The 12,022-nt window shown below is 46.4% G+C and overlaps 1 protein-coding gene across 1 annotated transcript in view; it reads right to left on the reverse strand.

The window, feature by feature from the left end:
- The window catches only part of PRPF38A (pre-mRNA processing factor 38A), a 117,815-nt gene that overhangs the window by 21,158 nt on the left and 84,635 nt on the right, over nucleotides 1–12,022 (reverse strand). The window contains exon 8 of the mRNA XM_078670607.1: nucleotides 6,965–7,062. Within this exon, the coding sequence (XP_078526733.1) occupies nucleotides 6,965–7,062 (98 nt within the window). The remainder of the gene's footprint in view (nucleotides 1–6,964; nucleotides 7,063–12,022) is intronic.

Raw genomic sequence — 12,022 nt, forward strand, 5'->3', positions numbered from 1 at the left:
TTCTTAGACGTAATAAGTCTGCAACCTGAAACAAAGCTGTAACACGTTTTTTTTAGATTAAAACTGGCAACCAGAGCCTACAGCGCAAAAGTATTAGAAAGGGAGTTACTCTTTCATTTTACATGAGATAACACACACACTACATATGGAAGCCTCTGATATTAAAGTACAATAGTCAATTTTTTAAGATGCAGTATTGTTGTAAAAGTAAACTGTGTAAATGAAGGTTACTACTGCATATGAGCTGTAGACCAGAAGATGCAAGTTGGCTTTGACAGTTTTAAATCAGCAGCTGCTAGAGCTCTAAGTGTTCACTTAGTTGCTGATTATGAAGTCATGCACCATTTATTTGTTATGGTCTTTTCTACGTTATTCAGACTTCTTTAAGTGCCTATCAGCATTATCATGGCATGTCATTATTATGTATTCTTTAATCAAACCTCTGTGTTTTTGTAGAGTGTACGATTCACAGGAGGGTATTGTGGTGCTAAAAGAAGGAGCTGTAATGGGCCAGTCTAAGTCGTGCCTAAGTGAAGACCAAGGTCTACAGTTTCCTGAAAAAAATCAAGAACTGAAGTAGAGTCTCTGATGTGCAGGAGCTGGTCGTTCCAGGCTTTCAGAGGAGGTAGGAGAAGGTAAGACTGAGGAGTCTGGCCCTGCGTATGTGATGTGTGAGTAGGGGTGGTAGTCTGAGTTGAGCTGCTAAGTTTTGTACGGTCTGGACTCTTCTGATCAGTTGTGCATTAATTCTGACAGTGTGTGTTGCCGTAGTCCAGATTGCTGGTTATGAGAGCCTGGGTGACTGTTCTGCGTATGTTGACAGGAAGACACTTGAAGATCTTCTTCAGCATCTTCAGTTTGTGCATACGGGAGAAGGCGGCTACATTCACTTGAGCAGTCATGAAGAGTTAGTGGTCGACTCTTACTCCAAGGTTCTTTACTGATGTATGAGTCAGAGTACAGTAGTCCATCAGGTGGGGTTCCATAGCGAGGTGTCTGTGCCGAAGATTACTACTTCCATTGTGTCTGTGTGGAGCTTGAGACAGTTTGTTGTCATCCATCTTGCAACTTCAGTCAAGCAGAGAAGTAGGTCCGGGTACTCAGAGTTTTGTCGGAGAGAATGAGCTATGTGACGTCTGAGTAGGAAATTATGTTGACTCCATGGGCATGGATAATGCTGGTCAATTGGGCCATGTAGGTGTTTAACCGAGTGGGGCTGAGAGATGATTCTTGTGGTACTCCACTGATGAAGTTAGTGGAAGGCCGAGCTGAAGGGAGTCAGGCTGAATGATTGGATGCGTTCTGTTAGGAAGGGGCAGGTTCAGGAGTGCGAGAGCCCTTACATGCAGATTTTGTGGAGGCGCTGGAGGTAGATGGGGTGGGCGACTGTGTCAAAGGTGGTGGATAGGTCCAGTGGTGTCTCCTCTGTCCATGATCAGTCAGATGTTGTCCATGGCAACATGAGTGCGGTCTCAGTGCTGTGAGGGGGTCCAAAATCAATGTTTGAAACATCTTTCGGCAACCTTTGAAAGGAGAATGTTGGTTTGATGGTGTTTGGTTGTGTGTGGTTAGCAGTGTGGAGTGTAAAGTTGTATACTAGTTTGGGCACTTTTTTGAAAGTAAAATTAGTGTAATCGAAGAAGAGCTCTGTGTTTTTCAGATGTACAGGATGGTGTGTCAATTGCCTTTTTGGCTTTGCCTCATCTGCACGGCAGGTGGGTGGAGGGTGGCGGGAAGAAATATGGCAGGGCAAAGAGCTCTCAGAGAAATGTTTTTGTACATGCATCCCAACCCTGCTTGGTCTTTTATGATGCAAACCAATATGTTATGTTTATGCGTTTTTGTTTGTATGGTTCTAGAGTATGTTGAGTGTGAGACAATGCAGTTCATTCGGCAGTGTTTTCTCAACAATATGGCTTTCATGAGATGTTAATGTGGTTCTGGCTTTTGTGTGCTTTTTAAGTATGACCAATTGTAGATGAGATTCTAACAAATGCATATAGTGTTATTGTTAGATGCTTAGTTAACTTTGAAGACCGTGCATAGGTAGAACCCTGATAACAAACCCCAGTAGTCACCACAAGAAGCGGGTAGAGGTCTGGGTGGCTGTCGGTGTCTGCCCGCATGAAAACATTGCAACAGAGAAAGTGGTACCCTCCCTGGTAATGGGGTTGAGTCCCTAGCTAAGGACTGCTCCTGGGAAGAGCACATGATGGGGTTTGTTAGGTTTGGTGCTGGAGGGGTGGGCTAGGTGTGGCGACAGTAAGGTACGTAAATGTAAATGTAAATTGGTATTTGTAAAGCGCTGACTGCCACTCCGCAAGGAGTATCCTGGCGCTGGTGACATGTAAGAGGGGTTCATAGCAGTTAAGGACTGCTAACCTTTTTTGGTGGGAGAGACATTTGAAGGGGTGAGGCTTTTACAAGAGTTGAAAGCCTAAGGTGTTCTTGAAAGTTTACTTGTTAACAGTAACATGTGAAATCTGGTGCATTAGTCAAATTCCTTAAAATACCCCATATCCATATTTGGAAAGCAGTGGAAAGGTCAGGCATCGAGGAGCTGTGTGACTGGGATAGTGCAATAGATCGATACGATAAGGATAAAGAAGCCAGCACTACAGCCCTACTGAGACAGTGGCAAGAGGACCCAATTCCTGGCAGAAAGCAAGAAATTAGAACCAGGTCCAGCTTCCTTTGATCTAAGGCTACATCTCCAGGCACCATGTCCACAGCTCTCCTTACAACATCCCCTAACTTGCACAGATGAGAAAGACCCCAATCAACAGAATGTGAGCAGATAGGGATAACTCAAAAGGAGCAAACAGGATACAGGTTCACGTTGACAGAGCAAGAATCAAGGTGGCATTAAAGCAGGGAATGGTGCAGTGGAGCAGTGAATGATAAGGCAAGCACGTATGCTAGGAAAAGACGCTACCCAGAGGAAAGTAATGATAAAATGTAATACTAATAATGATAAACTGCGTGTTTGGCTGACATTTGGTCTCTGATTCTTGTGTTGCCTTATGTTCCTTTAAATGAAGCTGCAGAAAATTCACAAGTTTATACTACTGAATCTTAAGTGTGTTTTGCAAAGCTAATGATAAAGAAGGAGATCATGACTATAAAAGAGGAAGTACAAGTAAACTAAAAGCCTGCAAGTGGTCCTGTAAAAGGAGCAGTAGATCTAGCAGCCATCTTTGTGACTAAATCATCTTGCCCCATCATTTTTAGGTCTCGACTATTCTATCCCGCAGGGATATATACGCAAGAATTATGGTAAGCACTTCAAAAACTCTACCAAACTTGCGGATCACACACAGTTCATGTGAGCTATGCGCGTGCACGCCATCGCCAGCCACGTCACACCACCATTTGTCTGTGCCTTGCATCAGACTTCAAAGCTGCGGCTCCCCCGCTCCCACCACCATCATACTTCAAAGGCTGCAGCTCCCCCGCCCCAGCAATGCAGAGAGCTTGTTGTTGTTTGTTCATCCCCATGGATCACCATGATAACTTGTGGCATACAAACTTCTCCCATTATAGTTAATGGCTCAGGGCCATTTTTTTTCATCTGAAAGAGCTCTTCATGCAAGTGTTTGTGTTTCCTTTCCCTTAATCAGCGCAGCGCCTCTTCACGACCACCCCGCTTCATGTTTCACACCAGACCACTTACATTTTTTATCGTATTTCCCGATTAGTGCCCACATAGGTACATGCGACAATGCGCTAGTCCTTCCATCTTAAACTTTTAAAATGGAGGTTTTCCTTGCATTACAACCGAAATAAACACAGAGACAACAGAGAAATTTCTATTTGCGAGAGCGGACTCTGCTCTGATGCTCCACGACGTGCTGCCACTCTGCACCACACATTAACTGTGGCCACTGCAAGGTGTCGGCAACAAAAGGCAGAACCACTCCTCCTATAAACGTAGCACGTCTGTGCTGCTTCTTCAACCATGGCCTGGGCTTTAATAAACATGCAAGCATTCCCATAATGTACGAAGTCACCTTTATTTAGTTTCAGCTACAGCCCCCTCCCCCGCAGTAACGGATTTGCTTTCGGAGTGAGGCGATGTTTTGGGTTTTGTTTTAGTCTAGCTTCCCCGCATTTGTTAGCCCAGATTATTCTGCACGCCACACACTGCTGCACGCCTCACACTGCTGCCCGCCTCACACTGCTGCACGCCTCACACTGCTGCACGCCTCACACTGCTGCACGCTACTGCCCGCCACACACTGCTGCACGCCACACACTGCTGCACGCCGCACACTGCTGCACGCCGCACACTGCTGCACGTCGCACACTGCTGCATTACTCATACTGCTGCATGTTGCACACTGCCACGTTGCACACTGCCATGTTGCACACTGCCATGTTGCACACTGCCATGTTGCACACTGCCATGTTGCACACTGCTGCATGTTGCACACTGCTGCATGTTGCAAACTGCTGCACGCCACACACTGCTGCACGCCACACACTGCTGCACGCCACACACTGCTGCACGCCACACAACACCACCACATCACTCTAGGACACCACCACATCACTCTGGGACACCACCACATCACTCTGGGACACCACCACATCACTCTGGGACACCACCACATCACTCTGGGACACCACCACATCACTCTGGGACACCACAACAGCATCACTCAGCCCAACCACAACAGCATCACTCAGCCCAACCACAATAGCATCACTCAGCCCAACCACAATAGCATCACTCAGCCCAACCACAATAGCATCACTCAGCCCAACCACAATAGCATCACTCAGCCCAACCACAATAGCATCACTCAGCCCAACCACAATAGCATCACTCAGCCCAACCACAATAGCATCACTCAGCCCAACCACAATAGCATCACTCAGCCCAACCACAATAGCATCACTCAGCCCAACCACAACAGCATCACTCAGCCCAACCACAACAGCATCACTCAGCCCAACCACAACATCATCACTCAGCCCAACCACGACAGCATCACTCAGCCCAACCACAACAGCATCACTCAGCACCACAACAGCACTGTCCTTGCTTGCTACCAACAAGCATTGCCATAGCCAACAGGACTCGCATTAGGAAAGTGTAAGCTATTGGCTTTGTGAATAACAATGCTATTAAGTTATATATTTTCAAAGCCAACACATTTTAAAAAAATGGTCATTTACAATACCAATAGCTCACACTTTCCTAATGTGAGACCTAGTGCATTGCAAATGCTTGTTTTTTTGTTGCTCTTCCCCCACCCTCATGTCCTGTGACAATCAAATACCACCTGCAAATCCATCAGATTGCAAAAAGCAATAAAGGAAGCTGCTAAAGCAAAATAACAGAGTGGTGTGGTTCAAGGAGTCTGAATCATAGCCACTCAACATGTGGAGTGGTCTGCAGAATATCCTGGGAATCTACATTCATCCCTCCACTCCCCCATGGTCCTCAAAATGAGCATCAACAAACTGTGGAAAAAACTGAATTTGTCATTTACAGCACCCAGAAATCTCAGAAGGGTGCTGCAAATTAGTATAAAAACAAGTTATTAGTACTTTAGCACATAGCAATGACTTTCTGAATAGAGTTGGGATGCAGGCATGCAGTCTACACACATGCAGTATTTACCTTTTTCCAGTGAAGCTTCAAGTGTGCTACAAACCAGCATAAAGGGGAGGGAGAATGTATCGGAGGTAAGGAGATGAGCAGTGAACACAATGCAAATTGGTAAAATCTCAGTGCGGAAATAGGCCACTTCTGTCCACTTTATTAGGAAAATAGTGAATGGTATATCATTACCACTATACAAAGGGTTTTAATAGTGTAGGAAGGAACCTCCTTTTGACAAGAAGACACAAGACAATTTGTGAGGCCATTTCTTTGGGCCCTAAGGCAGTCTATGGTTTACTGGGCAGTAACCTGCATTTACCACTGGTGCCCAAGGGCCACAATACCATTGCAGTCTAATTAAATGGCAAATTCATTGCATTGGAGCACTTGACTGTCCCAGGCAGTTAAGACTGGTAGGGGTTAGACCCTCCGATGCAGCAGCATACAGTAAATTACATTAAATTTGTTCAATGCCCAGTTAGTGCTCTCACTTCAAAAAGTTAGAGGTATGTGAATCGAACAATCTAAACTAGGCTGTACAGTGAAAGGTAGAAGCTGATAAAATCTTGGAGAAAGAAATAGGACCAAAAGCATTTCTATAGCTCCAGGAAGCCATAAGCTACATTTTGCATAATATTGGCATGTAGCCAATGTTACAATAAGGAGGTGCAGACAGGTCAAACCGGGGATCCATGGAGCTCTTTTGGTCTGGTTGTTTCATGGACCTTTGCCTGTACGAAACTTGGGTTTGATCACAGGTTAAAAATGCTTGAATACTAATCCAACTTTCAGAATAAGGCTTGCTAATCAGAAAAATGAAACCGCTCTTCAACATGGCCAATTAGCCCATTTTTAGGTCTGGTATTATATAGCCTTAATTTTAGGGGCTTTCAGCCAGCCCTCTTCCTCCATTGGTCAATTGTTGTCTCACTCAGCATGAGGAAATGACTCAACAAGCTTAAGCCATTGGATAACTTCCCTGTTAATGATGGCATTCCTCTCTTTCACAAGGGGTACCTCCACACAAATAGTTGCCTTTACTGCCAAGGACTCCTATGGCAATGTGTGCTTTGTGAAATAAAAAAAAGATACATGTTCTTGCAGAGTGTTTTTTTGTTTATATTGGCAAGTGCCTGATACTGTTCCCACAATTACATTTTATGATACCCATGGCAAAAAACAAGCATTAACAAAGCAAAAAGGCTGGCAGCCAGTGGTAGACATATTAGATCTGCCAACACTGTGTGTTGCAATGAAAACAGAAAAAAAATAGCTAATCAAAATAAACAAAAAAGTCTGTTTGCTTATCATTCGCCCCCGCCTCTCCTCGGAGACGGACGAGTTACAACATACCTGGAGATTTAGATCTGGACCGATGGCGTCGATCTCTCGACCTGCTCCGGTGTCGCCGTGGGCTTTTACTACGATGACGTTCTCGACGCGGCGATGGGCTAGTAGAAACATGAAATGTAGCCATAAAAATACATTAAATTACAAACTTGTATGTATATACACATTAAGAAGAGCTGTGCATTATGACAGTTATAGGAACAGTTTTTTCACAACAGGAACATTGTTGACAAACAAAATCAACATTATTGTGGAATAGACACATTTCATATAAGGCTTGCTTTATAAGATTTTCACATCAACAGACTGGCATGTTCACAACCTATTACTTCATTGTTCCTACAACTAAATTTTTCTGGTGAACAGCCATTTTGAATAACATTTTTCAGTTCAAAGAGTGGGAGCTTCCGCAGGAAGCATGCCGACGTCACCGGAAATACACCCAAGGGGGTGTGACGCCGACGCCCACCTGGGCTAAGAAAAAAAAAAAACAAAAACAAAGAAAAGACTACGAATCCGGACCCAACCACAAGACCGCGGAATAATGCACAGCATAGTGAATCCAGAAAGATTCACGCTGCCAAACTATATTTGCAAATCTTTTCAACATTATGCATGTACCGATACAATTTGTAAAAGTTGAAAGCAAAAGTCTACAGAGACCAAGAAAGGAAAAAACAACCTCTCAGGTTTCTCTAGATTCTTAAACCTCAATATCCCCACCCTAATCTCCTGACTGCAGTCACAGTCGAGCCGAAAGAGCACTACCAGTGTATATGTTAACCATCAATACATTAGAGATGTGAGCCATTGGACTACAGGGTGGAAGGCACCATGCCTATGGTCATACAGCCAGCTAGAGAACATGAATTATTGTGGGTAAGGCAGCCCTCAGTATATTTCACACGGATGTCCAGATGGTAATAAAGAAGCTCTCATAATGATTGCAGAAGTCTATCTTTTAACATTCGATTATACGATGTAATCTTTGCTACCAGGTGGAGATTTTCAGCTGCTCCTATTTCCTGCGGAGTGTTGTAATGGTTATCTATTGTGTAAGAGTATTATCTGTGACAAATATTTGGTCTTATGACAACTGATAGTCTAAAGTTTTATTCAACGCAGCTGGGAAAAAGAAAGCCCCAGAGAATGTCCCTCATAAATTGTTTCCTTTGCACTAGGTTTCCTCCAAGGGTCACGTACAACACATTTACAACACATAGAAACATCTTTTTGAATTCTATAGGTACAAAGTCTTGCTCGTACTTGATCTTGTATTGAGTTTATCTAGTGTTTGTCAGTTCACAAATGCTTTCTGGAGCTCACAAAGTATCAATATTGAATATGCTACTTACCAGTATGCATCTGTTCTTGGCATGTAGGGCTGCTAACATTCATATCTGTAGCATAGATCGCCGCCTAGTGTTGGGTCCGGATGATTGCACATTGTTGTCCTGGAAGAGTCTTCGAAGTATCACGAGATAGGTGGCTCCTCCCCTGGACTACAGTGCGCATGGGCATCGACTCCATCCCCAGATTGTTTTTAGCCATTAAGGCAAAGATGGAGTTTAACAGTGAAAGTGATGGCCATGCTGGAGATAAAATGTAAGAAAAGTCTGCAGCCGCTACGGGCGCCGGTGAGGAGGGCGGGCGATATGAATGTTAGCAGCCCTACATGCCAAGAACAGATGCATACTGGTAAGTAGCATATTCAGTTCGAGGCATGTGGGCTGCTAAATTCATATCTGTAGCATAGAATACATAGCAGTCCCTCCATTAACGGCGGCCGTCCGTGCCAGCTGCAGAAGTCTGAAAAAGTGTTTTAAGAACAGCCTGTCCTACAGCTGCCTGATGTTTGGAATGCACATCTACACAGTAATGTTTGGTAAACGTATGTGGTGTAGACCATGTGGCTGCCCTACAAATGTCTTCCAAAGGAATGTTAACCAGGAATGCCATGGAGGCCCCCAACTTGCGTGTAGTGTGCGCCCTGGGGGGGACCGTTAAAGTGCGCTTAGCCTTCTGATAGCAAATCTGAATACACTTAACGATCCACCTGGCTATTCCTGCTTTGGAAATGGGGTTGCCTTTGTGCTGGGCTGCGAAGGCAACAAAGAGTTGCTGTGTCTCTCGAAAAGGTTGTGTTCTGTCAATGTAGTACATAAGCGCTCTTTTGACATCAAGCGTATGGAGCATCCTTTCTGCTACCGTTTCTGGGTTGGGAAAGAATGCGGGCAGTTCGATAGTTTGATTGACATGAAACTGCGACACCACCTTAGGGAGAAATTTGGGGTTAGTGCGCAGCACCACCCTGTTTGAATGAATTTGTATAAATGGCTCTTGGATGGTGAGCGCCTGTAGCTCACTAACACGTCTTAGAGACGTTATGGCAATGAGAAAAGCCACTTTCCATGTGAGGAACTGAAGCTCACATGAATGCAGAGGTTAAAATGGGGGACCCATCAATCTGGTGAGCACCACATTGAGGTTCCACACAGGAGCTGGCGGGGTCCTGGGAGGGATGACCCGCTTCATCCCTTCCAGGAATGCTTTAATGGCAGGCACCCTGAAGACAGAGAGATGCTGCCTGTTTTGGAGATAAGCCGCTATGGCGGATAAGTGTATCCTAATGGAAGCATATGCTAGATTGCATTTGTAAAGATGCAACAGATAGCAGATGATATTAGGAATGGAGGCATCGAGCGGGTTGATAGCGTGCTCGGTACAGTAGATGACAAACCGCTTCCATTTTGCTGCATAGCAAGCTCTGGTAGTGGGCTTCCTTGCCTCCCGGATGATGTCCATGCATTCAGGGGGCAAATCAAGGTAGCCAAACTCTAAGACCTCAGGAGCCAGATCGCCAGATTGAGCTGCTGCGGATCCGGGTGCTGAATGTCGCCACGGTTCTGCGTCAAGAGCCGGGGTGTGAGGTGCAGTCTTTGATGCGGTACCACGGAGAGTTCGAGGAACGTGGTGTACCACGGTTGTCGCGCCCACGTTGGAGCAACTAGGATGAGCGTCAGCGAGTGTTGCTTGAGCTTTCTTGCCACCAGCGGAATGAGAGGCGCTGGGGGAAAAGCGTACGCAAATCTGCCTGACCAGTTCATCCATATCACATTGCCCTGCGATAGTGGGTGAGGGAACCTGGCGGCAAAGCTTTGGCATTTTGCGTTTTCCTCCGTGGCAAACAGGTCTATCTCTGGATGACCCCATTGCTGGAAGTACGGGCGGAGTACTGATGGATGTAACTCCCACTCGTGCATCTGGTGGCTGTACCTGCTGAGCAGATCCGCCATCTGATTGTCTGTGCCCGGGAGGTGTTCCGCCATGAGGAAGATGTTCCTCTGAATGGCCCACTTCCACATGCTCTGAGCCAGATGAGACAACTGTGGAGAGTGCGTACCTCCCTGCTTTTGAATGTAGTACATGGCTGTCATGTTGTCCGGCCGGATCAACACGACTTTGTTGCACAGATGTACTTTGAAGGACTTGAGAGCCATGAAGATTGCCATCAGCTCCAAGTAGTTGATGTGCATCTTCCTCTGCTGCGTTGTCCATAGTCCCTGCACCGTATAGTGGAGCACATGAGCCCCCCATCCCAGGAGAGACGCGTCCGTTGTTAGTGTAATCTGTGGCACAGGCTCCTGGAACAGTCGGCCCTTGCAAAGGTTGTGTGGATTCCACCAATGCAGAGAGCTGTATGCCCGACCCGTCACCAACACTAGGTCGTTTAGTTGTCCTTGAGCCTGAGTCCACTGATGCGCTAAGCATTCCTGGAGCGGACGCATATGGAGTCTCGCGTGCGGGACTATGAAGATGCAGGAGGCCATCATGCCTATCAACTGCATGAACACTCTCGCTGGGAGTGAGTGTTGTGGTCTGAACTTTTGGATCAGCGCCTGGATGTTGTCGATCCTCGCTGGGTTTGGCTGAGCTGTGGCAGCCAGAGTATTGATCGTCGCGCCTAAATACTGCCGCACATGGGCTGGCTGAAGGTGTGACTTCGGGTAGTTCAGTGTAAATCCTAGACTGTGAAGGAGGTGAATGGTGTGGGACATGTCTGCGGCGCACTGCTGGGCTGACTTTGCCTGCACGAGCCAGTCGTCCAGATAAGGGTAGACATGTATACTCTGTCTCCGAAGGTGTGCCGCCACTGTCGCCAGACATTTTGTGAACACTCTGGGAGCAGTGGTCACTCCGAAGGGGAGTACCTAGAACTGGTAATGCCTGTTTTGGATGGTGAACCTGAGGTACTTTCTGTGGGAGGGGTGGAGTGGTATGTGAAAGTAAGCATCTTTGAGGTCCAAGGTTGCGAGGAAGTCTCCCCGTTGTAACAAGGGAAGAACCTGCTGCAACATGTGGAAGTGTGTCAACATGTGGAAGTGTTCTGAAAGAATGTACTGGTTTAAGGGGCGTAGGTCTAGAATCGGTCTGAGCGAGCCGTCCTTTTTTGGGATTAAGAAGTACAGGGAATAAACCCCTGTGCCTTCCTCCTCCACCGGCACGAGCTCTATTGCGCCTTTTTGCAGCATCACTAGAACCTCCTGCTGCAATAAGTGCAAGTGCTCTGCTGACATAGGACGGTGTTTTGGGGGCATGGGTGGTGGGGTGGATGTCAGTTCTAAACAATAGCCGAACTGGATAAGTTTCCTGACCCACCTGTCTGTGGTGATGGACTTCCAGACGGGCAGGAACTGTTGGAGTCTCCCCCCGACAGGTGTTGGATGGTCGGGGGCAGTGACAGGGAGTCACTGTTTGTTGGCGGCAGAGGAACGGGAACTGTTGTTACCTGCGCCTCTACCCTTGGCACCGTTTCCTCTGTATCCACCTCTGCCCTGCTTGCTGTAGGAGGATTGCGCACCACTTTTATTGAATGGCGTCTGCTGCGACATGTGCCCTCTGTTAACACCGCGCTTTCCTGAGCGACGAAAAGTGTTCCCTCTAAATTGTTGTGACTGGAGAGCTCCCATGGACTTGGCAGTCTCGGTATCTTTTTTGATCTTCTCTAGGGTGGTGTCCACCTCTGGGCCAAACAACCTGTCTGGATTAACGGGTTGGTTG

This window comes from Lissotriton helveticus, chromosome 1_2 (assembly GCF_964261635.1).
Source record: "Lissotriton helveticus chromosome 1_2, aLisHel1.1, whole genome shotgun sequence".
In the NCBI taxonomy this organism is placed as follows: domain Eukaryota; kingdom Metazoa; phylum Chordata; class Amphibia; order Caudata; family Salamandridae; genus Lissotriton; species Lissotriton helveticus.